General features: G+C 52.3%; 10 protein-coding genes across 10 annotated transcripts; 3 read left to right on the top strand and 7 right to left on the bottom strand.

Annotated features, from left to right (window-relative positions):
- Positions 1-534: 534 nt before the first annotated feature.
- BO80DRAFT_371200 (kinase-like protein) lies at positions 535-1870 on the bottom strand. The gene is made up of 2 exons (XM_025716477.1): positions 1508-1870; positions 535-1458 (listed from the first exon to the last, which is right to left on the bottom strand). Exons 1-2 carry the CDS (start codon positions 1758-1760, stop codon positions 551-553), a joined length of 1161 nt encoding a protein of 386 aa, XP_025580718.1. The 5' UTR covers positions 1761-1870; the 3' UTR covers positions 535-550.
- A 700-nt stretch (positions 1871-2570) lies between these two features.
- BO80DRAFT_420686 (uncharacterized protein) lies at positions 2571-3054 on the bottom strand. Its single transcript, XM_025718422.1, has 2 exons — positions 2928-3054; positions 2571-2872 (listed from the first exon to the last, which is right to left on the bottom strand). Exon 2 carries the CDS (start codon positions 2865-2867, stop codon positions 2658-2660), a length of 210 nt encoding a protein of 69 aa, XP_025580717.1. The 5' UTR covers positions 2868-2872; positions 2928-3054; the 3' UTR covers positions 2571-2657.
- Positions 3055-4099: 1045 nt separating this feature from the next.
- Positions 4100-4384, bottom strand: BO80DRAFT_440261 (uncharacterized protein; the record flags this gene model as incomplete). Its single annotated transcript, XM_025721114.1, has 2 exons — positions 4100-4273; positions 4319-4384. 2 exons carry the CDS (start codon positions 4382-4384, stop codon positions 4100-4102), a joined length of 240 nt encoding a protein of 79 aa, XP_025580716.1.
- Positions 4385-5302: 918 nt separating this feature from the next.
- Positions 5303-6933, bottom strand: BO80DRAFT_420685 (aldehyde dehydrogenase). The gene has a single exon (XM_025718421.1). It carries the CDS (start codon positions 6880-6882, stop codon positions 5389-5391), a length of 1494 nt encoding a protein of 497 aa, XP_025580715.1. The 5' UTR covers positions 6883-6933; the 3' UTR covers positions 5303-5388.
- Positions 6934-7105: 172 nt separating this feature from the next.
- On the top strand, positions 7106-9224 carry BO80DRAFT_11157 (CAIB/BAIF family enzyme). Its single transcript, XM_025713422.1, has 2 exons — positions 7106-7179; positions 7255-9224. The coding sequence occupies exon 2, from the start codon at positions 7371-7373 to the stop codon at positions 8823-8825; it is 1455 nt and encodes a 484-aa protein (XP_025580714.1). The 5' UTR covers positions 7106-7179; positions 7255-7370; the 3' UTR covers positions 8826-9224.
- Positions 9215-10730, top strand: BO80DRAFT_440258 (FAD-dependent oxidoreductase; the record flags this gene model as incomplete). The annotated part of the gene is made up of 5 exons (XM_025721113.1): positions 9215-9322; positions 9387-9571; positions 9623-9786; positions 9853-10105; positions 10160-10730. The coding sequence occupies 5 exons, from the start codon at positions 9215-9217 to the stop codon at positions 10728-10730; spliced, it is 1281 nt and encodes a 426-aa protein (XP_025580713.1).
- A 3214-nt stretch (positions 10731-13944) lies between these two features.
- BO80DRAFT_440257 (uncharacterized protein) lies at positions 13945-14695 on the bottom strand (the record flags this gene model as incomplete). The annotated part of the gene is made up of 2 exons (XM_025721112.1): positions 13945-14194; positions 14250-14695. The coding sequence occupies 2 exons, from the start codon at positions 14693-14695 to the stop codon at positions 13945-13947; spliced, it is 696 nt and encodes a 231-aa protein (XP_025580712.1).
- A 198-nt stretch (positions 14696-14893) lies between these two features.
- Positions 14894-19074, bottom strand: BO80DRAFT_11025 (putative cytoskeleton assembly control protein Sla2). The gene is made up of 12 exons (XM_025713408.1): positions 18791-19074; positions 18673-18719; positions 18585-18602; positions 18453-18528; positions 18231-18388; positions 18097-18177; positions 17991-18048; positions 17758-17942; positions 16656-17704; positions 16459-16608; positions 15190-16404; positions 14894-15140 (listed from the first exon to the last, which is right to left on the bottom strand). Exons 1-12 carry the CDS (start codon positions 18796-18798, stop codon positions 15054-15056), a joined length of 3132 nt encoding a protein of 1043 aa, XP_025580711.1. The 5' UTR covers positions 18799-19074; the 3' UTR covers positions 14894-15053.
- Positions 19075-19230: 156 nt separating this feature from the next.
- On the bottom strand, positions 19231-22767 carry BO80DRAFT_420682 (SMP domain-containing protein). Its single transcript, XM_025718420.1, has 2 exons — positions 21988-22767; positions 19231-21903 (listed from the first exon to the last, which is right to left on the bottom strand). Exons 1-2 carry the CDS (start codon positions 22458-22460, stop codon positions 19593-19595), a joined length of 2784 nt encoding a protein of 927 aa, XP_025580710.1. The 5' UTR covers positions 22461-22767; the 3' UTR covers positions 19231-19592.
- A 1040-nt stretch (positions 22768-23807) lies between these two features.
- Positions 23808-24931, top strand: BO80DRAFT_460590 (alpha/beta fold hydrolase; the record flags this gene model as incomplete). The annotated part of the gene is made up of 1 exon (XM_025722398.1): positions 23808-24931. Exon 1 carries the CDS (start codon positions 23936-23938, stop codon positions 24929-24931), a length of 996 nt encoding a protein of 331 aa, XP_025580709.1. The 5' UTR covers positions 23808-23935.
- Between the last annotated feature and the right edge of the window lie 1797 nt (positions 24932-26728).

The raw sequence follows: 26728 nt of genomic DNA, 5'->3' as shown, positions 1-26728 counted from the left end.
CTCGGAGGGATAATTTGGAGGAGAGTGAAGCGTGATGGCTTCGGTGCTTTATATCCCTTGACCCCCATTGTGGTACTAGCTGAAACGAATCTGACTTGCTCTCTTACCTACAAGGCTTACTTGTTATGCGGCCAAACCAGTCCAGATTCCTAAGCTAATGCACCGCATTTACCGTGTCATAATATGTCTATTAGATGACACATGGCAATTACCATGGGCATTCTGATAGCGGGGTACAATGTGCTGATTGATCCGAGTAACTTCGTCTGGCTGTACTATAGTTTTACATTATGATTCGGCACCATGTTGAATACTTCAATCTATACCGGTCTACTGGGACCAAAACAGTGGATACAACGAATACATATAAAGTGGTAATGCCTTCATAGCTATATCGCTCTTCCGAGCTTCTTGGGCGATACAGATAGCATCATCCCGCTAGCACTGTTTATTTGTGGCATGTATGTGAATAATTGGTGGGAGCGTTAAAAAAACAATTTACTTAGAATCACTGGTGAGCAACTCCTCCTATTTCACCGGGTTCCTCCTATTATACCTGGTAACTGTGTCTATACCATTCTACTTGGAAACCAAGCTGTCCAGGTTCACCCGAAGATAGCAGATCAAGAAGCCCGCAGCGTACCAAGTCCTTGCAAGTTGCGGTTTTCGAGTCTTGGTTCAGCACTTCGCAGCTGTCCCCATCGGTTTTTATAGAATTAATTAGATTGTCATTGTTTTCCCGGCGCACTAACCATCTCCATTTGGCAAGACTACGCCATAATCCATGGATGATGCGGCTCACAATCATAGCCACGCCCCATCCGGTGGTCGAGGAAACAGTACCTTCATTGGAGTTCTCCCTATAAGTTCCTTGATGAAGAACAATATCAGTGTGTGCAGCGAGCTCCGCAACTGTAGCGTAATTGTTGTGCCAACACTTGCTGATAATATCATCAATCATTGGATTGCTATCAAGTGTCGGATACTCCTTGTTCTGCAGCAACTCCACGAGCTTGGGTCCATGCTCCTTAGGATCTTCAGTAAGACTTCGATCTCCGTAGACCTCAAAGCCGTAGTTTATCAGATAGTATAGAGAGCCAAGTGCGAACAACTCAGTTCTGGAGCTCAAGAAGCCAGAAGTTCCAGGCCGCCCGTAGTTCATTTCGCTGCTGTTAAGTAACCTTCCGTATGGGGCCACACAAGCTTCAAAGTCTTCCCCAAGCTTGGCTGTACAATCAAAATCCGATAACTTCAGTCGGTCACGGTCCAGTAAAACGTTTTCAGGTCGTAAGTCGCCATGGGCTAGTCCAAGTGATTCAAGGAAGGCGACGGCTTGAGCAAGATCATTCATCCATTTCTTCCGAAGAAATAGAGGTTCCAACTTTTCTACTTTAGTAACAATCATGGTTTGCTGATCCTTAGCCTGATTGTTTTGTATCCTAGAGGACAGGGACCCATCTAGTAAACCAGTCAGTAGAGGGTATTTCATCTGTCAATAGAACCGCACCTCTCATGTACTCAAGAAAGATGCCGTTGTCTGTATGAAAGAAGCACTGCACCACAGAACAGCATGGAGAATGCTGTGAGAAGATTTCATAAATCTTGGTTTCCCTATGGAACTGCTCTCTCTCATACTCTCCAGACTTTGGCACCTTGACCACAATACGAGGGTGGACCTCATACACAAATGAGATACCTCCAGCCCAGATCCAGTGCACATTGGGAAAGCGTCGTTGGGCATCCATGACAGGATCACTCATGGGAACTAATATCCTGAGGCTAGGGAGAGTACTCTGTAGCTCAGGAATATGACCTAGAGGGTAGAGCCAAGATATTGGAGAGATTCCTTTGGCTAGGGAGTGTATACAGGGATAGATTGATTCTTGAGTCAAAAATCGCGACCGGGGGCGCGTCTCTATGTAACACGGGTCGCGTATTTGTCATATGCTTAAAGTACGGCGTAACTACGGACTGTACGCAATGGCCCCGTCAGGTTGACAAATCAAGCGCAGAAATCCGTATTGGTCATAACTTGCTCTACACCAATCAGAACGCATTAAGCAGCGACCGGGACTTTTCACCTGAAATATACTTCTGGGAGACTATTATCGAGTAGATAGGGGAGGGAGAGGTTTGGAGTGATGGTTGGCTAATAGGAAGTTCTCCACAGGCAATAAAAACCAATTTCCAAGAAGGGATTGGCAGTAGCGGACGGTGTAGGATAGTAGTAGATCTCTGCGAACGTAGGATAGCTCTCTCCTATCCCACCACCTGTGGTACTACACAGTGCTATATTTACCATAACAAAGCTATACTCATCCCTTCCTTATCACCAGGCAACAAGGAAATGATGAGACTTAAGTTTGCAGGCCAGATATTGTGCTCATCCATCGAGAAAAAAAATATATCTATCTGGTATCTCATAAGGGTAAGCTATACAATGCTTAGTTACTGAGTAAAGCATGTAGTGAGCAAATACACATATGGGTAGTACGCGAAGATCAAAACGCTTCCTAATTGCTTTAGAATTTCCAGAAGCTAGCTAACTATTTAGAGTAAATACCATGATCCTAGAAACTAGCTGTCGGTACTCGGCACAAAATTCACACCAAATAAGAACATTTGCCATAAACACTGACTTCTCCACCAGCAACAATTTAAGCTCTCTCCCACTTTCCACCCCTCTGCACATAAGCACCGTTGGCCTTGCAGTCAGAGCATGGGACTCTTTTAGTTGACACGCCCAGGTGTTGTGTTCGTACAATGTTACCGCAATTATTACAACGATCGAGTTCCATGATCGTTCCCGGAGAATCGATCTTATGTCCGCACATGTGTCTGGTGGTATGAATGAGCTGCTGGCACATGATTTCTAAATTCTCATTAGTATCAGTCATGGTAAGTTTACCTAAAGTAGGTCAACTCACGAGCTTTAGATGCGTCTAAAGTATTAAACAAGACCTGCTCGTGGCTCGTTGCTTATAGAAGATTGAAAGTAGGAAGGGAACTTGTAGGAGGTTGAGGGGACAATGGAAGAGGGGAATCGGAACTACATATTTATGCAAAAAGAATTGATGGCAAAATCGAGGTGGAATCGCGTGAGAAGTATTCCATAACTTAACCCCGCTCACGGATTTCGCTCACGGACCTTTGGTTGAATGACCGCCGACAGGCTGTATTCAAGGCGCTACTGAATTTAACCTGCCATTGGCTGGAAAGTCATTACATTTACATGTTCATCCTAGCTTCCATGTTCAAAGTTATAACCTTCCCGAAAGACTATAGAAGGAACTCCGAAGCGCAGACAGATGGATACTCACCATCTCCTACATGAAGCTGTACGTGATGAACTACCTACAATATAATATCTGCAGATTTGGAGGGAAAAGTCTTGTCAATACACGTCCAACCCTGTTGCTTGATGTCGTTTGGTGCCGCAAGGATAGAGGGCTCGCCCATTGCACATTTGCTTGAATTGTTTGAAAAAAAAAAAAAAAAAAAAAAAAATAGGAGGACTGCAAGAAAACGGATCTTGTGCTGGTGCCAATCCTGTGGGAGATGAGAATATACTAACCAATGAAGTGGAATCAATAGGATCACAGATAAGCGCTTAGTGACCCTAGCCTTGCAGGATGTGGGTGCATCTCTATGTAGTAGCTACGGTTCCATTCTACTATCCATCAATCTAGGCTACTTTCAGACGATCTAGATTCATGATCACCTGGGCCATCTTCAAACCACCATGCAATTCATACTGCGTACATATGTCAATTTGGTCGGGGCGGGAACGCAGCAAGTCACAGAGAGTGTACTAGACAGCTATATACAAAGGCTAGAAAAGGGGACTACCAATAACTTCAACTTGGCCACCAAAACTTGCCAGGTGACGAACAATAAGTAGTGGTCAAGTGACGACTAATGAGTTCAAGATGGCCATGGATTCATGCAGGCTGACTACCGATAATTTCAAGCCAGCCACAACACATATGGGTTGGCGGAACCCAGTTTGTGACCCACTTAGGATAAGCATACTTGCAGGAACCCTACTTTGAGCTTTTACTTGCCGTATAGATAATCTTGTCGACAAGGATCGGGGTTTTCACCTTTCTGGGATGTGCTCGGGATCCACGAATTCTCCACAGAAGATACTTTCGCAAATCTTTACCGTCTCTTCGAGGTCGAGACCAGCACGTTCAATGTAGTTGCTACCGAAGATCACGGTACCCAAGTAACGTGTCAGAGTGTCACTAATGACTGTGGCACCACCACTGCCCTTTTCCTTCAGCCTGTCTTGAATTACATGATAGAAATCAGTTACCTTCTTGAACAAGTCATTTGAAGAGTCTTGGTCAAGCGGAATGTACACTCGCGCGGTCCAGTCCATGGAGATCGTGTAAGATAGACATTTATTATTCTCGCGTAAGGTCTTTGGGATAGAGAGGGCCAGCCCCGTGCTGGGAAAGCACTGCTGATGGCGCTTCTCATGCTTATGGATGTCATCTTATGAAAAAGTCCGACCATGGAATCACGATGATGCTACCCTATCACTATCTTCATCCACTGATAAAAGCTGAATAAGAATAACACATCGGCCTCTTTCTTTCCTTCTCTCGCGCTCGTGCCATCGCTCGCTCTCTTCTTGTCTTCTTATCCCTTGTATTGCTGGGTCCCTATGGCGATATCAACCTGTGGGATGCCACCAGACGGATGGAAGGGATGCGATGGCATCCGCGTTTTCGTGGGGAAGAGATACCTTCAGATACCCGGTTCATTGATGGAGGGAGGAAACTCGTATTCAACTGGAGCGACGTGGCAACCATGGTATATGATTTCGTATCCCTTGCTATGCACGAGTTTCTTCATGGGATTGGGGACGCCAAGGGACCGGTTTGTTCCGCTGGCAAATTCTTTCTCACTGGTGGTAATGATGGTATGTTGAGAGTTTGGACCCTAGAAAAGGGGAAGGATACCTTTACCATGATATCTGGACAAGATGCTGATACTCTTACAATACCTGCTGGAGATACATTTCGTATTGAAGTAGCTTGATGAGCAGTCTGGACTCTTGCTATTACCTTTGAGTGGAGGAGAATGGTTCATATGCAGAACATGGGATTATTTCCTGGGCTATGAGGCTTCCCCTTCAATTGGCTGTACTTTCGGCCCTTGATATCAACGATAATCATGCAATTTCTGGTAGCTCGGATGTGATAGTCGAATCAAGCGTGATGTCCTTGTGTGGCTGCGTGTATCTACAACATTGCAGCAAGACATGCTTAGGATTCCTCGGGTGATACACGACTGAAAACATAGCAGTTATCCGGAAGCAGAAGAGACATTGCAGTAAGTCTCAAATGCAAACTAATATCTACAATTGCCATGCTACATCTAGCCATAGCGTGCATTTGCAGGCTCATCATCAAACCAAACCGGAGGAACACCATAGTTGATCACGGTGCTCTTGAGCTTCGTGTAGCTCTCATACGCCTCCAACCCGTTCTCCTTCCCCAGGCCACTCTGCTTAAAGCCACCCCACGGCGATGATGGGTCGTTGAGATGGTGTCCATTAATCCAGACAATTCCCGCCTCAATCTTGTCTGCAACCCGATGCGCCTGCTTAAAGTCATTCGTCCAGACCGAAGCCCCTAATGCCATTGAAGAACTGTTGGCAACGTGGATTATATCCTCCTCTGAATGACATTTGATGAGCGCAATGACTGGGCCAAACACCTCGTTACATTCCAGATCGGTCTGCGGACGAGTTTCGATGACCGTCGGCTGGAAATAGAAGCCTTTTCCATCTGGGTTCGTTGTTGGCTTTCCACCACAGAGGATCTTCCCTCCCTCCTTCACAGCCCTCTCCACGAAAGCGGAGCATCTCTCCACGGCGATCTTGGATATGACAGTTCCGATCTGCGTCTGGTCATCAAACGGATCACCTAGTCGTAAGGCTTCCACCCGTTTTTTTAGCAGCGCTGTAAACTCATCGTACATGTCTGCGTGAACCAGAAGCCTACTTCCCGTGACACAAGTCTGTCCGCTGGCAATGAAGCTCGCAAACAGCGCCGCCTTGACTGCATTTTCGACTTCCATGCTCGGGAAGAAGCACACGGGGGCCTTCCCACCCAGCTCGGCCGTGATGGGGATCAAGTTGGCCGACGCAGATGGCGCAATTGCTTTGTATGTGGCCAGTCCTCCTGTCAAGTCGATTTTGGCTAGCAATCGGCTCTCACAGAGGTACTTTCCCGTCTCATACCCATACCCACTGACGATCTGCAATACCCCATCAGGAAGACCAGCCTCCTGGAACAGGGCTCCGAGTTTCAGCACCGACAGCGGTGCCAGCTCCGATGCCTTGACAATTACCACGTTCCCAGCTGCCAGCGCCGCACCGATCTTCTTCATCGCAATGAGGAGCGGGTGGTTGTACGGTGTGATCAGGGCCACGACCCCTAAGGGAAGGCGGGTCAGGGTGTTCACAACAGGCCCTTTGAACGGTGTCACACGGCCTTCGTGGACGCGCGCCAGGGATGCAAAGTACTCCAGCCATTCTGGGACGCGCGCTAGCTGCGCCCGCATCTCACGGATGGGGCGGCCGGTCTGGCGGGTTTCGAGTTCCACGAATTCGGGAATGCGGGAGCGGAGCAGTCGTGCGGCTGTGGAGAGAACGGCAAATCGGTCTGACACATCGGTGCGCGACCATGGGCCATTCCGAAATGTGTGAAGAGACTCATTGACGATGCTATCGACGGTTTCTTTTGGAGTTGCGTCGATGGTGGCGATGGGGACCTCGTTGGCAGGGTTGATGACGGGGATGCGGTCCGTGGTGGCAGCGGTATGAGCACCATTGACCCAGTTGGAGATGTGGGGAAGATCGGCCATTTTGAAGTAACTGGTAGTATAGATTCATGAAGTGATGAAGCATGAGCTGGAGGCTTTATAGAGACAGCGGATCGGCGGACCCCGCTTTGGATAAGCGGCTTATCGCGTCTCCTTTATCAGTCCGACGTTACGATGTCATGTTATGATACTAGTGGGGCGGCGGGATAAGATTCCTGGAAGGATCGGAATAGAATCCATTGTTTTCTCCTTCCCTCATCTCTGTGGGTCATCTGGTGAATCCCCAGAACAATCCCTCCCCTCAATAAGAATAATTCCCTGGTTGGAGTGAAGCAGTCTGTAAGGAATCCCCCACTATTCCCTTCCCTTGGCTATTGAACTGACCATTGTCTCATCTAGATTCGATGACTGCAGCTGTGTACCTCGGCACACGCTTCAATCGTTGTCGTCCTCGACGTTTCTCCTTTGGCATCAATACGCATCTGCTCGGATATAAACAAACCCATTCACTCGCTGCAACCAAACCCACCATGTCCCATCCGGACAGAACCAGCTTCACCCCCCGCGATACCATCGCTCATCTCTGGCAAGGCCTCCGTCTCCCTCCAGACACCCTTGACGCCCTCTGCCTCATCGAATCCTCCCAGCCCGGTCTCCCCTCTTCCTACAAAGTTGGCCATCTCGCCCAAGCCTCCATTGCGCTCTCTGCCCTTCTGGCATCTCAAATCCACAGCCTTAGGAACACGATCCCCCCACCCAAAGTCCGCGTGCCCCCCGACCACGCCTGTGTCGAGTTCAAGTGCGAGCGTCTCTACACCCTGAACGGGGCCCCCGCTCCCTCGGCCTGGGGCCCTATTGGCGGCCTCCACCGAACCTCCGACGGCTACGTCCGGGTCCACGATAACTTTCCCAACCACCGCGAGGGCGCCAAATCCCTCCTTGGTTGCTCGCCAAGGGCAACCCGGGAGGAAGTCGCCTCCAAGATCCTCTCCTGGCGCTCCGTCGACCTCGAATCTACTGCCGTCGACAACCACCTTGCCATCGCCGCGCTTCGCACCTACGAGCAATGGGATGTCCTTCCCCAAGCCAAAGCCATCGCAGACTTTCCCATTCGGCTTCACAAGATCGGCGAGGCCCCCGCCGGTCTACCAGCCCGGATGGGCCCACATGCCGATAAATGTCTGCGGGGGCTTCGTGTCCTTGAACTGTCGCGGGTCATTGCAGCCCCTCTATGCGGGAAGACGCTCGCTACGCACGGGGCCGATGTCCTCTGGGTAACGAGTCCTCATCTCCCTGATCTGCCGGATGTCGACCGGGAATTTGGCTGCGGGAAGAGGACCATCCAATTCGATCTCCGTGACGAGGAAGACGCAGCGGAGCTTTTCGCCCTGCTCGACGACGCAGACGTCTTCATTCAAGGCTACAGACCAGGGAGTCTCGCCTCTCGCGGTCTCTCCCCGGATGCCATCATGAAAAGACGCCCCAACCGTGGGGTCGTCTGCGCCAACATGTCCGCGTACGGCCCCGATGGCCCATGGTCCACCCGTCGAGGCTTCGACTCGCTCGTCCAGACCTGCTCCGGCATGAACGTCTCCGAGGCCGAACACTTTGGGGCCGGAGAGGCCGCCCGTGCTCTCCCATGCCAGGCGCTCGACCATGCCGGCGGCTACTTCCTGGCGGCCGGGATCATGGCGGCGCTGTACAAGCAAGCCACCGTAGGGGGATCCTGGCAGGTGGATGTCTCGCTGGCGGGGGTGATGAAATACCTCCGCTCGTTAGGTCAATACGAGGGCAAGACGGGATTTCAAGGCGTCCCCGACTACATTCGCCCCGACGACGTCCCGACCGAGTATCTCGAAACCCGAGCGACTGGGTTCGGTGTGATGACTGCCATCCGTCACGCCGCGAGCATCGAAGGCGTCGACATCGGATGCGACATCATGCCCAAACCACTTGGATCGGACGAAAAGCGGTGGCTGGAATGATGCTGTGATGCGACGCTGCATCTACCCCGCATCGTGAGAGCACAGATTGCACAAAGAAAAAGCACGCATGCAGCGGCGCCTGCACCTCAACAAAGCAAATATGCCACCCAATAATGCCCTTCCACGACAGTCTGGTTCTCAATCTGATGCTGGTTCTGCAGCAGTGCTGACAGGAATGCCCAAGATTTGCTTTTGATCTGCAGGCGTGTCCATTTGGGTGAAGTCCGATCAATTCCGAGGCGATAGAAGTCCCGCTAGTGAGCATGATGGAGATAAATAGCACAGGTCCCAGATTGATCGAATGTTTCCATTGATTGCTGTCCTTTTTATCATTCCCAGTAACGAATCGGAACTTATCTCTTGAAGACACGAAGAAGAAGGATACTAAGATGAAAGTCATCATCATCGGAGGGGATGTTCCCGCCCTTGTATGCGCGATTACCTGTCGTCGAGAGAATGTAGATGTGATTGTTCTGGAGGGCGATGTTGATGTAGAGGTAATCATCCTACGCCACAGCAGCGAATATACTTTATATATCTTTTCTAACTAACGATATCTAGGCAAGCCCGGGCATCCAGATCCCCCCCAACGGAACGTGTCTTCTCCGCCAGTTGGGTCTTGATGCCGTGCTAGAGAAGGCGGATGTGCTCGAGACGATTGATTTCCGGCGATATACCGATGGAAGCGTGATCCGGTCGATGCCGTGTGGGGAGGAGACGTGTCGAGTGTACGGGGGGTCGTGGGTGTATGCTACTCATGATTGCCTGTATGGTTGGATGGACTAACGTGACGGCAGGGCCATCCATCGAGAGGATTTGCTCCAGGGTTTGCGAGATAGGGCGCGGGGTCTGGGAGTTGAGATGCGTCAGGCTGTGGTGAGGGAGGTAGTCTGTGAGACTGCCGAGGTGATCTTGGACGATGGAGAGCGGGTGCAGGGCGACGTGGTGATCGAGGCAGATGGTACGTCTATCCTTCATCACGGTCAACACTATACATGGAGCGGGACAGTTTCTCACGTTCAAAAAGAAGTAAGGGATACCTACCAACTGGGCATAGACGAAGTCATCTACCAGACCACCATTTCACGGAAACATCTCGAGGCTCTCAGCAATCCCCGTATCGATGAACTGTGGCAACGACGCAGCATCACCGCCTGGTTGGGACCCGACCAACACGTCATCTTCTATCCGGTTCGACAGGGTCAGGCATTCGTCTTGACCCTCTATGGCACTGGCAGCACCGCCGACGCACAAGAAAGCAGTCGGGGCTGGGACGACCGGTTGGACCCCTAGACCCCTATCTCCTAACCTATCAAGAGACTAACAATCTACAGCCTGCAATCCATCCTTTCCATCGCCCCCTCCATCACTACCTCGAGGATACCCTCCCTCACCTCGCCAAAAACCTGGACACGCAAGCGCATGACCCTCCTCGGCACCGCCCCCTGCCAGGTCCCAGCCCACCAAGGCCAAGAAACCGCCTCGAGCCTCGAGGACGCCGTCGTCCTCGGCACCATCCTGGGGTTACTCAACCAGCACGCGATGAAACCGGACCAGTCCCGGCCCCTGCTCCCCGAGGCCCTCCAGCTCTACGAAGACCTGCGCCGGCCAGCCGCGACACAAAGAACGCAGAGTGCACTCGCCTGTCGCCGCCAGTTCCAATTACGCAACGGGGTGACACAGCAATTCCGGGACTGGGTCCTCAGCGGCGCCGGCCTCACCCGGGAGACGGAGGTGGGGTGGTGGAAGATGGTCTCGTCGGGCCAGGAGGGCGTTCTAGCCGGGGGGATGGGGCTGATCGAGGCGACGCGGCGGGCATTCGAGGAATGGCGCCAGACTCGGCCGGCTTCTCGACGAGGGAGCTGTGGGATTGGGGGGATGCGCAGGAAATTGTATGCATGGTAATGCTACTTACGATTCATGTTTACTTGACCATCTCATCCCATGAACAATCTATATTCCTCTATAGCATTGGTCTCCCAACCCATATACTCTATTCTAGATTATCCATCTCAACAGGTTCCTGCGATATTGCCACTTTAGGCACCGAGTATATAATTTTCCCAAAGCGGTATCCTAGGGTTACATCCACCCCCTGATCCTGGAGCATTGACCCAGTAATCCTGTTTCAGTACCTACCTACACACAGCAGCCCTAGTGCAAGTCACACGCACATCTTCATCTTTCCACCCACACCTCCCCCTACGAGAGAAAAATAGAAAAATAAAAAGAAACAGAAAGAAAGAGAGCAAATGAAAAAAAAAAGACAGTTACACAAAATCCCTCCCCTCTACTTTCCAGTTTTGACCCCTCACCCACACCCACAAACCACCCCAGCCACAAAATCACCACTACCAACCCCACCGCGCGAAATGTATCCACTCCACCACCGTTAGAGAATTGGCAAAGTTAAATGATCCTGAATCCTATACTCCGTACTAACAGGATTACAGTCAACAGAGGGAGGTTATATTACACGTTAATGTAAATATCTCATTTCGGTATAGTACAGTTCAGTCAGTTCATCAATTAGAGTTTGAATCTGATGGGTTGTCATACGTATATACCAGTTCTATGTCTATTTCTTTGATGGGGATAGGAGGGAGGATAGGATAGGAGGGAGGATAGGAGGGTACTTACATCATGAGGCATTTCCTTGGATTTGGTTCATTCAGTTCGCAGAGCTATCTCCATTTGGAGGTTGGGTACGACGGTACTTGTTACTTGGTCAAGGATAGGCAGTACTATTCCTTGGACTTAGATTAGTTGGCTGGAAGACATTTACTAGGTAGGTAGATACACCGTTAAACTAAACGGATCGGCCGACGTCTCCACTCGGAGAATTGGAATCCACTCCTCATTCTCATTCTCAACGAATCAGGTTCTCGAGTCTGGTGCTAGGGTAGGTAGTTTAAGCTAACCTGCTTAAGCAGGTAGGTTAGCTTAAGCAGGTACCTTAGGTTAGGCTATGTGAGGGAAAGGAGGTGAGCTACTCTAGCCCAATACATACCCTCCTTGAAGGCATAGCATAGAATGAACAGCACCCTAATAGTCTACTCTGGTCTGATACCAATCCCAACCAATCCAACTAAAACACAAACAAGGATCCCAGAACAGCAACCGCCCCCCGGAACACGATTGGTCCCTTCCCTTCCATCCCTACCCTTCCTCTCGGCCGGAGCGGATATAACCATCCTGTTCTCCGTCCTCCGTACTATATTTAACTTTCTGCCTTTCTTTATTCCTTCTGGTTTGTGTGTGGGACAGAGAAGACGAAAGAAGTAGTCTATTCCTATAGTTCTTTGTTGGGCTTTGTTGGGTGGGATTGAGTGAGGGATTTAGCATTCGATGGGGTAATGGGTTTGGGTGTGGCTAGTCGGGTATGGAGGAGGGTGTCTGAGGTTGGGGGTTCACATGTTTGGTAGTCATACTTGGTAGTAATAGGGACTTTTGCTTGGGTGTTTGGTTAAGGATTGGATTTACTATAACTGTTTCATCCTGAGTAGGCAGGCAGGGAGCTACAGGTCATAGGTGGCTTTCGTGCCGGATTCTGGTAGAAAAGATACAAACAACCCTTAGTAACCCCTTGATGTCATGGTTCACATGCAGAACATATGTATCAGCCAATCGTTGACTGCTTAATCGAAAATCTCTCAACATCCGACGTAGAGGCCCCCTGTTCATCACTGACAGCCACAGCCACTCCGATCCCGCGAATGCAGGACCGGACTTCCTGGCGTCGATCCATATGTCAGACCGTTGCACCGGCAGACCATAATTGAGATCTGCGTGGGTACCAATTCTGAGAGAGCACTAGCCCTGGCTGGTGCCCGACAGGATTCGGAGCTGGTCTGGCTATCCGTGGGTTCGAGTCTTGTCTTGAATAAGGAATGATTCTAGAATAACCAGTCAATCACAGACACCGGGTGGATCATCTCATATGCATGTATCCCACCATCACTGTCAAAGGCCGTTGATCTACTCCGACGGTAGAATCTAGGACGTTCTCGCTACTAGGTCTGTGGCGAGCCCCAAGCCCGATGTTCCAGCCCCAGGCAACGCACTTGTCAATGAGATTGATTCGACAACCAGACAACAAGCCTAGTCTTGGCCTTCGAAAAAGTCCGGCGTAGCACCCACCGTGTCATAATGACTGGGCCTCGCTAAATCAGCCCATTGAGACGGCAGCAGTGACGTGGAGGGTGTTCCTATTGACCGCACGGAAACTCTGTTAGCCAGGTCGTCCAAGCCAGAGTTACTCAAGGCACGGAGATTTGACTCATCGCTGCCCCCGACTCGACCGACAGATCCAGCTACCTTGGTTCGTGTAATGAACCCCTCACTAGGATGAGCTTTTTACTGTTCTGAGTGGGGAGGTCCATGGTTCATCTCAAGCAAATCTGACATACACCCCTAGCTAGGTACCCCAGCACAACAGCACTCACCTCTCACGAACCATCACACAGCTTTGATCACATGTCCTGACATCGTGGATGGGTCCTATCCCTGCCGAGACAACGGCTTGTAAAGCTTTGTAGGAGCGGCAAAGTATGTCCTAGGCAAACGTAGGCATCCCTGGTAGGGTTACTTCTCCGCCAAGAAAATGAGTTTGGGTCATTGCGTGGGTCCGGGAAGGTAGGATGGATCAGGTACCAGGATTCCTTGCTAGAGGGTTGGCGATGCCTTGGGTCGGGGGCTGTCATCGGGGCCGGTCGGTGACTGCGGGCTGGAGAGGATCTGTTTGTAGAACTATAGATGAGTGGAGTTGATGATGTGCCTGAGCAGGTTGGTTTGGATGGAGGGATACCAGTAGTGGTGATTGAGATGGAAAAAGTGGTGGGGGAGAAGGAAGGGGGAGAAGGAAGGGGAAGAAGGAAGTGGAGGTTTTTGAGTGTTGTATACTACACTAGAGATACCTCAACTACTCAAAGAGGCCATAATACCAAGCAACCATATTCATTGTTGATCATGATAATACCAAGCAAAGCCCTCAAGTCACACATTAGGAGGGCAACAACACAAGCAACCATCTGTCCCATCCCTGCTTTTCTCTGTCCTTTTCTGTCCCTCTGTCTCTGTATCTCCTCTGCTCTGTTTCTAAGAACATGCCATATGACCTCTAAAAAGCATTCACGCCATACAACACCTCCTCATCCACCACCTCCTCATTAAACCCATCCTCACTGACCGCCTCATCATCCCCATCATAGTGATGATGATCCACAGGACTATTCACATCGTAAGCCTCCCAAGGAGCCACTTCTAGACGACTATCACGATCATTCAGTTTCAAAATCTCCATCAACTCCTTCGTAGCCGGGTGGTTGGGATTCTCCAGTGTAGTCGGAGGCAAGGCACTCGGCTTGGATCTAGAATGTAATCGAATTATTAGCAACCAATTCCATTCCTGAAGATGCCACTTACTTGCGTCTCAATGGGATCAGCCGTCGGAACCGCTCCAAAGACTTTTGGGCCCACTTAGAGGGGGAAAAGGCATTGCGGCGGGACCGGAACCAGCTGGGCTGAGGCTGGCCTGGATGAAGCTGCTCTTGCTGAGACAGGCTGGGGCGAGGCAGACCTTGAGGCAGAGGGGGCAGAGGAGGCAGGCCTCGTCGAGGGTGCCCCCGAAGCCGGCCGATATAGGGCGCCGGTTTGGGGGGATATTTCTTTCGAAGCGGCGGCGACAGCTCGATGAGGTCTCTCCACAATCGACACACCAACTTGGCCGCTGCCAACGTGTATGAGCCGACGGCCAGGAGAAGAGCCTCGAGGAGCTCAGGGATCGCCAACACCCGCTGCATCGCCGAGGGGGATGGTGGGGTGCTGGGGCCCTGGGCCCGGGGGTCTGCAGTGGTTGCGGTGCGTGCCATGGTGTCGGTCTCAAGTGTGATTCGACCTGGTCGATGCATTTAGAAAATGGTCACTCAAGGAGAGAACAAAACCTTTATATAGCTGCCCGCTGCTCCAGGCATCCACATGATGGTGGCATGATTTCATGTCCTGGAAGGGCCTTCCGGTCCAGATGATTACCCAAGCGAGGTCTACCAGGGGACATTTCAGGTCAGTGGCGTATATACAGTTACAAGTGCATGGCGCTACTCTTGGGATATCCAACAAAACAAGGCAAGGCCTCGAAAATCCGTGTCACACAAAACACGCAACCCATGGGACGACGACGCAACCAGGCACGGTAATTCCACGCCGCCCCCGTACCAATCCACCCTTTTGTCACTCCTCCTGGTACGAAATCTTGCGCATTTCTCCCAGCCGTTGCCGAGCCCGGGCCAGACTGTTCTCCAGCTGAAGGATCTCGACCTATACGCTCGTTAGCGAAGCCCACGGACCGCCCAAGGGAACCACTTACCTGCTGCTCCATCTCCTGAACCTTGAACTCGTGCGAGCTGAGCTTCGAATAATCCACCGCCTCGTTGTCGTCCTGGTTCTTCTCTTTGATGATGTCCTGCACCTGTCGCACCAGAGCCCGACAGGCTGCCCCAACCGCCTTACTGGCCGTCTCCAGGCGGTCCTGCGTCTTACTCATGAAGGTGGCCTTGACCCGACTGGCCGCCACCAGCTGGGCCGTGCTAGCCGCCACATCGTTACTGGCAACGATCAGCTGCTCCGGAGAGTTGCGGCCTGAAATGACCCCGTCCGCCGTCTCAATCAGCGTATTGGTCGAATTGGCGACTGCCTTGGCCGCCGAGATGAGGCCCTCCGTCCATCGGTTGTTCTTCTTGTAGAAGGCCGTCCGGGAGGAGCTTCCACGACCCTCCCGCACAATCTCCTGCTGAGACTCCGTGGCCGCCTTGATCAGTTCGGCAATGGCGTTGGTCACCGCAATGGCCGCCGCCAGGATCACATCGTTGATCCGAAGTTCATACGTGCTGAAGCCGTCGCGGGGCTTGTTCTTGAGCTTGGCCAGTCGCTGGGCCGCCGCATCAATGGCATCCGCCGCCTTGAGCAGTTCCTTGTCCACCAAGTCGCCCAGGTCGCCGTTGGTGGTGATCTTCGCACTCTTCGGCGTGAACGTCTCAACCAGCTTCGAGAGCGATTGCAAGTCTCGCTGCACTTCGAGGTTGTTGTTGATCACCACATCCGTCTTTTGCAGTGCCTCCAGCCCCTCCAGGCGGAAGGATTGCAGGCCCCGGAAGAACCGCACGGTTGCCTGGGCGGATTTGCGAGCGCCGTTGATCAGCTGGTCCGAACTCTTGTCGTCGTTGGCAATCCGTGTCAACCCCTTCGTGTTGCTCAGCACATCAGCAACAGACCCAGCGAAGATAGACACCGTCCGGATGATCTCCGCGTGCGTGCTGTTAGGGCCGTCCGCAATGAAGTTGTTGAACGCCGTCGAGAACTCGGTGGCCGAGGCCGAGGCCTTTTCGATCTGCGAAAGCACATATGGGGGTGAGGCATTCTGGTTACCAGCCTGGTTGGAAGAGTCCAACTCATACAGAGCGTCATCCACACGCTGCACACCCGTTTGAAGCACGGAATCGATAATGTCGTTGATCTTGGAGACTGTGCTGTGCAGAACGTGATCAATCTGGGAATCCAACGCAGTGTCGACATCACCTTGACTCTATTGAGCGCAGCCTGTTAGCTCAGCAACACCATGGGTCGTTCGCCAACATACCAGTTTCAGCTCCTCGAGTTCCATCAAAGCCTGCTCCATTCCCGACTTGTACACTTCGATTTCCTCGTCCTTCTCCCGAAGAGCCAGATCGTGATCCCCGGCACGCTCCGAGGTCTTGCTGGAGATTTCCTCCAGGGCGCGAGACTTGTTCTATGTCCAAGATTAGAGAAGTCGGTGGCAATCTGGGATGAACTTACTCGGAGAGCCTCCTCCAAGTCTGCCATCTCTCGGTTGTATTTCGACAACAGCGTCGAGATCTCCGTGCCCTTGGAGCGTTCCGCATTTTCAGCCCGCTCGAGGGCAAAGCGAAGTTCCCGCATGACCTTCTCCAGCTCTTCCTTGTTGTTGCCGGTCAGACGGTCTCGGTCATGCAACGCGCGGTCTCTCTCGCGGATCATGTCGGCCAGCTCGAGGTTCTTCGTCTTGATCTCACGCTCAAGCTTCTCGCGGCGCTCAATCGCCTCCTGTGCCGAAGCTGCCTTCAGCTTGAGGCTCTTGGTCGTCTGCAGGAGGTCGAGATGTTCCTGTCGGAGTTGCGAGTACAACTTGGCCAAGGCTTCATACTTGGACCGCCACGTGTTGACCTGCTCCTGCAGCGACCGGATCAAGTCGTCCTTCGAAGCATTCTGCAGGTTGAGGTTCGCGGTCAACTGGTTCATCTGTTCCTCCAGGTCCTTGACCCGACGGTCGTACTGCTGCAGCATCAGCTGGTCGCGCTCATACTGGGCCCGGGCGTTCAAGTTCTCCTGCTCCAGCTCGGCCAAGCGACCTTGGGTCTGTGTCTGGTACTGGTCGCGCAGGAGTTGCTCCTGAGCCAGACGTTGCTGCTCGGCCTGGAGACGCTGCTGCTCCTCAAAGTCGCGCTGTGCCTGCTGCTGCGCAAGCAGTTGCTGTCGCTGCTGTTCCTCCCACTGCTGCTGCAAGCGTTGTTGCTCCGCTTCATACTCCTCTTGCTGACGCTTGGCTTCGGTGGTCCAGAAGTCATTGATAGGCTCTGGGTCACCCCCGGCCACCTTGGGTGGCGGGGACGGCTGGGGCTCGGGTTCTTTGACGGGTCGCTTCGGCAGAGCCGGACGCTCGTCATCATCCGACAGCAAGTTGGGCGGGTCCTGGGGCAGCTTGGGGACAGTGATCAGACTGGTGAGATACCGCAGGTTCGAACATTCATAGTAGAAGCGGACCAGACGGTAGTGTTGAGCATCGTACCGGCCACGGAGGGGCTCTAGCGCCTCCGTATCACCCGTTGCTGAGACCCACGTCAATTCATCATACCATCACAATCACAGGGGAGAAGCCTACTCGTATGCATGGCTCTCAGCATGCTGGTGATGAACTTGTAGATGCCATAGCTCTCCTGCACCAGGGGGACCAGCGCCGAGATTCGACATTCGTTGTTCGTGCCGGATTGGAAATGGGAGAAAATCAACTTCTGGAACGCATCGATCTGGTCCTGCAGCGTCATGAGATCGCTAATAGCCTCATAACTAGTGACGGTCAGCTAAGTGTGGACATGTCTCGGGCAGTCGACATACCCTTCATTCGGGTCATTGATCGTCTTCAAGCTGATGTATTCTTCATATTCAAACAGGCCTAAACCAATCAGTAACCATGCGAGAAGCGTCGTATGGGTGCCCTAACCGTTGAATTCGGGGTGGTTCCGGTGAAACGCCAGCTTCGACTCGAGGAAAAACACATATTCGCGAATCAGAGGGCCGTATCCTGTTGTCCCCAGTCAGCATCCATCCACACATGTATGCTCTTCCGATTCGCACCTCGGATACCATCACCTCCAACACCTCGCATCAAACTATCGATCCAATTGACATGCTGCTGTGCCTCACGGACGACCACCGGGTGACCTTCTTGCAGCACCTTGTGTATCGTGATGAGCGCCTTGAACGTCTGGACTTCGTCGGCAAGCACGGGTTGGCTAAGCAGAAATGATAAGTCAGCTGATGCAGAGACATGTGGGCAAACACAGCACAAGCACATACATTTTCATGCCCGCCCAAAAGGCGACGGACGATTTATGATCCCATGTGTACACGATGCAGCTCCGAACATGTTTCCCTAAGCAAGGTTTAGCGATGGGTTGGTGTAGCACGAAGCTAAGGGTCAATCCGTACGTTTCGGGGCGGTTTCCTCTGTGGTTGCGATATGATCAGTCACCAGACACATCAGGCCAGCGTGGGATACACTGCGACTGCGACTTACCGATACTCGTGGCTTTGCGAATGTTAATCGCCAAATCAGTCTCCGTGCTATCACCCAATGTCAGCAGTCCATCATCGAGCCCGGACAGTGCATCGTTGCCCCGGGGAACCCCACGTACCGACTCATGCTGGCGGTTGCGAAGCTCTCGATGAGCGTGGATCAGGGGAACAGGAGACGGAGAGGTGCGGCGGGAGCCGGTGGGCCCGTGTTCGAGAGCGCAATCAGCTCCACGGAGGATGCGCTAAGGATAAGGGGGTAAGAAGGAGGAGTCAGCGCGAAGGGAGATTGGCGAGGGCACCCGTGCAGTGCAAGACGGCAATGGCCAGCTGCAGAGAATCGAGTCGAGTCGGGAGGAGGAGGGGAAGATGGAAATAGCAACAGGCACCCCGAGGCGAGATGACGTCCGGAAGGGAAAGCGATCGCGGCCGGCCTTGGCACCGCCGCCCACCTCCTGATTGAGCCACCGCGGACCAGACGACGAAGCCGAAGCGTCGTCAACGCCTCTCGCTAGGCAGCGATTTTGTCGCCCAACCCACCATGCGCATATCTACCAGCCAACTACACCTGACTTTCTACGGTGGAGAAATCGGGATCCGCTCGAACTTTCCATCTACCTAGCGAGAAAACAAATACACCGTACGACGGGAGGTGAGGGTAACCCATATTGCTATCGACGCCGGACACTGTCAAGCACGCTCAAGAACCAGCTGAGAGGGTATACCATGGGTCAGAAGCCAAGGAAAGGAGCAATCGCCCAGCGCCACGGTACCAGTCTCGTCTCACGCCTTTCCGTCCTAATCAAAACGCCCGCGCCAGGAGAGAGCGCTCTGCGCTGCAGAGCTTCCTTTATGCATTGCCAAGGATAAATGCGACATCATACGTTCTATCCGTCATACAGGGCTTCGCGGCATGCGGAACCATCAGGGAATAATACCATCCGTGGCTGACAAGATCTCCATGCCGTGTTTCTCGGTATCGAGTCTGTTCCGCGGCCCTTGAGTCGGAGGATCTTGCTCAGCGGTTTCCCGGGCCCCTTCATACCCGCGGCTTGGGCCGGCAGTGGACTCGCCTGGTCTTGTTGACAGTGGTGAGTTGCCCTTGGTGCTCGACTCGACCGTTGATCCTACATCGGGGGTCATGTCCACCACCGGGCTGTTGGGCCCGGAATCGTACGGGGCCTCGACCACGAGCAACTCTTCGGACCGATTTCCCGGTTCTTCGGGGCGGTAGAGGGACTTTCGCTTGGGTAGAGGTGGCTTAGGAACAGGTCTCTTGTTTTCCTTGTCAGCCTTGGGCTCTGGAAAAGTCGGAATCCCCACGGGTTTCCGCTTCGGGACCGCGACGGTGTTCCTCTTGTAACCAACTTTGTCGGGCCGCGGCAACGGAGTGCCTGGGGGTGGGAGCGGGTGCCCGCGTCCGATCGGCTGGTCCGGAGTGCCTGCAGGACGAGACGCATCTTGAGCGGAGCTAGACTCGCCTCGGCCGAACATGTTCCACCCCCACTTCTTGGCCACCGAAGTTGCTGTATTCAGGGGACCGGGCGATTTATTCTCAGTGGTGGACGAGGAAGTCATAGATCGAGTCAACGTTTCCAGCGTGCTACGCCGTCGGGATTTGTTGCTATTCACAGACGCGGTAGAACCGTTCTCCAGGCCCCGGAGGTTGCTGGATGACTCGTTTCCATGATGAGTGGAAGGTGGTCGGGTAGGCAAGTCACTGACCGACTCTTCGTAGCTCCCAGTAGATTCGATAATGGAAGGATCCCGACTCTGACCCAAATTGTCCGGGACCATGTGACTAGCAGTCGGCGGGGAGTTGTCGGGGGTCTTATCCGGCGAAGCTGGAGGAGAGCGGCTAGATATCTCGATCATGGCACTGGTTGCATGGCTCTTTTCCTCGCCCTTGGGTTCGGACGAGACTTTGTCCATCTTCACGTGGTCGGCTGTCAGGACAGGATCGGCCGCATGGGAAAAGGTTTGAGACCTGATGACCCGAGGGGGCGAACTGCCTAGCTTCTCGACAGCCGAAGACAACGCGCTTGGATTGGTGTTCTCCGACTCCCCAATAGAGGACTTGGAGTTCTTGCGGGCTTTCAAAGTGCCATTCACGGACTCCGTCAGCACAGGCGCGCTCATGGTGCGCTCATCCTTCATCTTGAGCACTTCCACGGACTCCTCCTTGGGAGTTCCTGACGTCTGGATCTGAGCACCCGACTCGTCGGGGATATCCGTTTTCGTATCGGGCTTTGGTATCTCTCGCTCCCAGATGCCTCCTCGGAATCGCTGCGATTCGGTGTCCAGGAAGGGGATGTCGTCCCAAAACGGTTGAACAACGCTCTCCGCGAGCACTTCCCGGATGCGACTCTCGATCGTACGCAAGATGATGCCGTAGGTAATCTGTTTTGAGCTAACGATCGGTTCAATATCCATGACCATGTTGGGCATGGTTTCAAAGGAAATCCAGATTCGGTTACTCGGAGGAGGCTTGAACCGGATCAGCAAATGGCCTTCGAGCTTCTTCAGCACCACGGCCAGAACAATGTCAACCTCCCTAGCCTTAAAGCGAGGTCCCAAGTCGATGCGCACGGTGGCCGAAATCTCCAGGCGGAAGTTGCCAGTGTATTGAACATCTGTTTCAACGCAGCAGTTCCCGTCGACCGTCAGATCCTTGAGTCTCGGGTTGATGATAAACGGCGCCCCTTCCCCCATGTCGATCTTCTGGAGACCAATCTTGCTGATGAAATTCGGTTTATTGACGCGAGAGATCTTCTTGGTGACCTTCTTTCGAATGAATTCTTCCATTTCTGGCGTTCGGTATGTGGCCAAAAACAGCCTGCCTAACACCGCGTTGATCCACCGCGTCTGCAGTTGCTCCTCAGAAGAATGCAATCGCTGGACCAGGGTAACGATGTGTTTCACATCAAACGGCTGCTGCTTGGGAGGACCATCTGGAGAGCTCCACATCCTGGCCTGGTTCTGAAGCATGGCGAAATAGAAGTCTTCCTTGTCTGACAGGTTCTCCGAGAAGAGAAAGAAGGGCGGCGTAGGCCCTCCCAAGTCTCCCAGCGACTCCAACCGTCGCGAAAGACAGATGGCATTTCTCTTTAGCCACAACTCCCCTTCCGGAATCGGGCCCTCTCCGCCGTGTATACTGACATCGTGGTGGGCAAGCGAGATGACGTATCGGACTTCCACCTGGTTCGCGTTGTCATAGAGCATCAAATGACCGTGTCTAGACCGTATCGAGCATTAGCGTCTGCATCGTTACAAGGGTAGTGCAGAGAGCGGATTTAGTGGGGCGGGGAGGAAGAAATACCGAAGAACAATGTAAAAGACGTTGCGCCCTCGCTTTCCGTTCTTTGGGTTGGTTTTGGCGGGTTCGATTGTAGGTGCTTGCTTGCGGTCAAACAGGCTTCTATACATCGCCTGATAGACGCTCGGGCTCTCGGCGGCGATCACTTCACCCGCCGGAGTGGTTCTCTCGGGCGGCCGCCCGTTGACACCCCCCGGTACATATTCACGACAGACCGCGAAGTACCCAGCGGCGACATCAGAGTCGTGGGTGCGATGGAACTTCTCGGCCAACTCATCGGTGCCGGATTTAAGGCTGTACTGGTCGTCGGTCGGACGTTGAAGGCCGCCCTGCGTGAATTTGCCTGATTGCTCGGAGGGTGGGGGGAGAGACGGAAGGGTGAGATAGGCGAAGAGGAGGACCAGCGACAGGACTAGCGGGATGAAGGTGAGTCCGCCGAGGACGTACACAAAGAGAAAGCTGGCGTAGGAACCCATTGGGAGCCGGTCGTTCAAAAGGCCAGCGACAACAGCTCGTCCATCATCATCATGAGGTAACGAAAGACCAAGTGGCAGGCCAAGGCAGCGAGATGAGACCAGCTCGCGGATAAACGGAGGGAGGGATAAAAGGGGGGACGAAAGGACAAGTGTACCAGGACAGGATGGAGACGGGAGAGGCAGGGAGATGGAAACGACAAGATGAGGTTGGCAGCAAGTTGTACAGAGTGACGGTACCTCAAGTGAACCGGCCTTACCTAGTTGGGGTGCCGATTTCCTTCGTCTCCGCGCTTTCCGTACTTTCCGTTGGTTCTAGTCGACCAACAGCTTCGCCCTTGGCGGAAGTCAGCAGATCCGGTCATCGATCATGACGGAATCCGTGGGTCCGGGTCAACGTTGCCCCGCGTCTTGCAACCCGGTCCCGTGACCAGCCTTGTAGCTAATCAGCAGAAGAGGCTGCCTTTCATCCGGAGATTAAGCCAGCGATTGGGTTCGACTGCTGCAAGATCTGAAAAGCAAACACGAAAACCTGCATCGATTGTGCTCCTCAGGGGTTCCTTGTTTTTATGGAGGATTGGGGACGGGACTGGTTTCCACGGAACCTTATCAGGTCCGGTGCACGAGCTTATCCGTCAGGGACATTTTACTCACATGCCTATGACTGAATTCTGGTCATGCACTAAGCAATATACGAGCTCTCAACAGGATCTTACTGACTTGATCAAACATGCCAAGTTGGCAATACTACTTAGATGCTGTCGCTAATTCGAGCCTGAAGAGAGAATTGTCCCACATAGTCAGCTGTATCCGAGATTCCGGGTACTCTATCCGCTGAGTTGAGTTTACCTGCACTCAGAGCATCCTACTCCGTACACACAGCCATTTGCACCACTGCAGCCAAGGGATTGCCCATATTATCTAGCAACCTGCACCTGCTACAACTATCTTATCACATCCTGGTGCAGCTGTTGGAGACAACCTAGGTGCAAGGCTATCATATGTGTTGTGCTTATCAAACAAAGAATACCATGGGACAACATGGTAGCACAACATCTAACATCAGAACTATACACCGAAGCAATCTAGGTGAGACATGTTTACTTCTCCCTTCCATGTGCATAGACAATGCCTAGCCAGCCTATACTACCTCAACGTTGGAATACGAAGAGTATTCACAAACAACCAATCAGAAGCTCCGCAGCTGTCCAGCAGATGGGCTTAGGGCTGACAGGCCCCGGCCCGACAAGTCCTTGATTGGCCACATCGTTTCTGGTGGACCCTGCATTGCTCTCCACTCCAGCAATCTATACAGCCTTCAGCTTCATCCAACACATATAAACCGGCTCTTCCTCTCATGATTTCCTTTCCTTCTCATCAATCTCTCTTCTTTTCTATATCAAACGGTTCTATCCTTTTGTCATCAATATACCATTCTATACATAGCCCACCGAGTCCCATTCATCCAGATCAACACCATGGCCACCAACCTCATCACCCTCACCACCAAACCCACCGCCCAACTCAGCTACACCTTCTACCCTCCCTCCACTTCAATCCCCTCCTCGACCCCCGCCACAACCCCCCAAACCCTCCTCATCTTCCTCAACGGCCTCGCAGCCCCCCAGACCTCCTGGACCCCCGTGATCCAACTCCTCCAAACCACGCGCACCAACCTCAATCTCCCCCTCCCCGCCATCCTCACCTACGACCGCTTCGGCCAAGGCCAAACCCTTAGCCGGGACCCCCTCGACGCTGATGCCCCCGACCCCTCCCACGGCCACGACATCCTCTCCGCCCTGGCTGACCTGCACCAACTAATTCTCCAAATCGCCCAATCCCACCTCAACCTCACCGAACCCAATCCCCAAACCCTCCAAATCATCTTCACCGCCAACTCCATCGGCTGCGCCCTCGCCCGGCTCTACGCCCAAACCTACCCCGGAACGGTCTCCGCCCTCCTCCTCCTCGACCACGTCCTCGCCAACTCCGACTTCGTCTCCATCTTCCCCGACCCCGCCACATTCACCCCCTCCACTCCCCTGCCAGCCGGAATCACCCCGCAAGACGTAGCCATCGCCCGCGGCATCGCTTCAAAGATCTTCCATCCCTCCGTGGGCAATAAAGAGGGTCTTTCTCGACGGAATCTCGCCTCGCTTCTTCCGGATAGCGATGGGCCCAGACTCACGGCCCCGGGTGGAAAGGGTCCGTGGGTGACGGTCGTGGGACATGATATGACCGCCTTCGCGGAAGAGAGTGTCAAGATGAGTGGGGGCCGGGTGTCGGGGAGGGTATTCGAGGAATATCTGACGCCAACCTGGGCAGAATATAATCGGGGATTGTTGGGTGTGACGGATGCAGAGAGGGGACGGGGTCCAATGGTTGCGGAGGGCAGTGGACATGTCGTGCAGTTGGGGAATCCGGGGGTTGTGGTGAGGGAGTTGGGGGGGTTGTTGGAGAGGGTTTTGCATTAAGTACTAGTTGGTATGTTTGGCAAGGATGGTGATACTTGTTGATGTGAGAGTACCGTTTGTTTTGTACTGTGTTCTGTTCTGATATACCTGGTATGATTTACAATAATCCTCAACACGTTGGATCTACACCACCCGAGCAAGATCATGGCTAGAGATAAGAAGAGATATTTAAGAAAGGTACTACAGATTAATTATCATAAACATATATCCAGATGTTAAGGAAGGTCGCGACAAGGAAAGTATAGAATCCTATATAAAAAGACACAGTATAAACCCTGGATCCGTACTGTGTAGCAAGTAACTTACAGTGGTGAACGAGGCTAGTAGTATACAGTAGCTATTGCAGGGACATTGAGTAATAGCGGCTGTACAGGTTAGGATTCCGGATACGCTTACACAGACAACTGTATTTTTTCTTTGTCGTATGACTGAAGTATAGGCCTTGTGGAAGAAAGGCAGGCCGAGGACTTGTACTATTCCATTTATGATGGATACAAACTAGAAGCACCATAGGCGGGTTGTGTATGAAACGAGGAATCTGCCTGCGATAGGAGTAATAGTCATGCCGAATAATGGAGCGAGGGTATAGATAAAATAAGAGTTTTCCTACTTGTGAAGGAGGAATAGGTCCGAGGTAATGCTGCTTCTCATGTATGATTGGAAAATATTCGTAGGGGAAGTGTGATATGAAGATGATATATATTGAGTTAGTGCCTACGGCACCTAGACTGGCTAAGAAAGAGAAACTCATGACCTGGCGTGGCTTGCAATCTTCTATAACGTATTAAATAGTATTTAAAATCGGCCAGTGAATACGTCTGTAAACATTTCTAACAGAGGCATAGTGAACAAAAAGCGAACACCATTCTTAGTAAGAATCCAGGCAACGACAGCACGGCCAGTATATTGGATAAAAATTCACAGTCGTACAAGCTAATTTCTAACTTTGACAATAGTGACTAAGCTTACTGCAGACAGGAAAATAAATAGTAACATAAGAATGACTGTGTCCATATTTTGACTAGTAGCTAGTTCTTGGGTTATTAAGATCCGTGGGGTCACCCATGTGGCCTTACATTATTTAGCCATTGTGGTCGAGTGTTTTGTGTTATTTTATCAGGTAATAGTCATGGCTAGGATCTGGACGACGTGGGGTGTCTCTGTTAGAGATTGAACTGGTAGACCATGGGAAAGCGAGCCTCGTTGGGAGAAGTATTAGTGGCAGCCTCTTTTCAATAATTGAACATTGCAGTTTCTAGATGAGAAATACTACTGTCTTGGAGAAAATCTAAATATCCCAATATTGAGATGACTCTTTGCGGATATAATGATCATCTTGGGCATACGGAGTAGAGAATTGCAGATTCTGACTTGAATTAGTAAAATAAAACAGATGAAACCCACTAAAAGAAAAGGTTGAGACATGGGCATCCGGCATTTGAATCATAATTCGGATCAGGCCATTTCTTCCGCTCATGATCACGTATCATCGAACGAGCGACATGGGGTCCTTCCTATACCTGCATGGTCCTATGGCTCGGCAGACACCGGCTAGATACTCCAAGTTGACGATAAGCAAGTTAGGGTTCGGCCAGTCAGCGGAGCTCCAACGGAAAGGTCGCCGCTAGCCTGTTACGGTTCGCCTCGTGTAACCAACCGCCATCGGGATTCTCAGTGGTCGAGGATATACTTCCTCACGAGCTTGGACCATAATTATACAGCAAACAATGAGCCAAAGAGCCGGAATATGATGCAGGTCGGTTGAGCTAGTAAACCTTGACACGACCTCGTTCTTGC

The sequence above is a fragment of the Aspergillus ibericus genome (assembly GCF_003184845.1).
Source record: "Aspergillus ibericus CBS 121593 unplaced genomic scaffold BO80scaffold_1, whole genome shotgun sequence".
In the NCBI taxonomy this organism is placed as follows: Eukaryota; Fungi; Ascomycota; class Eurotiomycetes; order Eurotiales; family Aspergillaceae; genus Aspergillus; species Aspergillus ibericus.
Note: the sequence above shows the minus strand (reverse complement) of the source record. Positions and strands in the feature narration are given on the sequence as shown.

Excerpts from the sequence above, each read along its gene's own strand:
- BO80DRAFT_371200 (XM_025716477.1), bottom strand. The coding sequence starts at position 1,760 with ATGAGTGATCCTGTCATGGATGCCCAACGACGCTTTCCCAATGTGCAC. Across the intron at positions 1,459-1,507 it reads CTTTCTTGAGTACATGAGAG|ATGGGTCCCTGTCCTCTAGG; the intron begins GTGCGGTTCTAT and ends CTGGTTTACTAG.
- BO80DRAFT_420686 (XM_025718422.1), bottom strand. The coding sequence starts at position 2,867 with ATGTGCCAGCAGCTCATTCATACCACCAGACACATGTGCGGACATAAG.
- BO80DRAFT_420685 (XM_025718421.1), bottom strand. The coding sequence starts at position 6,882 with ATGGCCGATCTTCCCCACATCTCCAACTGGGTCAATGGTGCTCATACC.
- BO80DRAFT_11157 (XM_025713422.1), top strand. The coding sequence starts at position 7,371 with ATGTCCCATCCGGACAGAACCAGCTTCACCCCCCGCGATACCATCGCT.
- BO80DRAFT_11025 (XM_025713408.1), bottom strand. Across the intron at positions 18,389-18,452 it reads TTTTGGGCGGGCATGAAAAT|CCAACCCGTGCTTGCCGACG; the intron begins GTATGTGCTTGT and ends ATTTCTGCTTAG. Across the intron at positions 16,609-16,655 it reads ACTTGGAGGAGGCTCTCCGA|AACAAGTCTCGCGCCCTGGA; the intron begins GTAAGTTCATCC and ends TCTTGGACATAG.
- BO80DRAFT_420682 (XM_025718420.1), bottom strand. The coding sequence starts at position 22,460 with ATGGGTTCCTACGCCAGCTTTCTCTTTGTGTACGTCCTCGGCGGACTC. Across the intron at positions 21,904-21,987 it reads GTCTTTTACATTGTTCTTCG|ACACGGTCATTTGATGCTCT; the intron begins GTATTTCTTCCT and ends GATACGGTCTAG.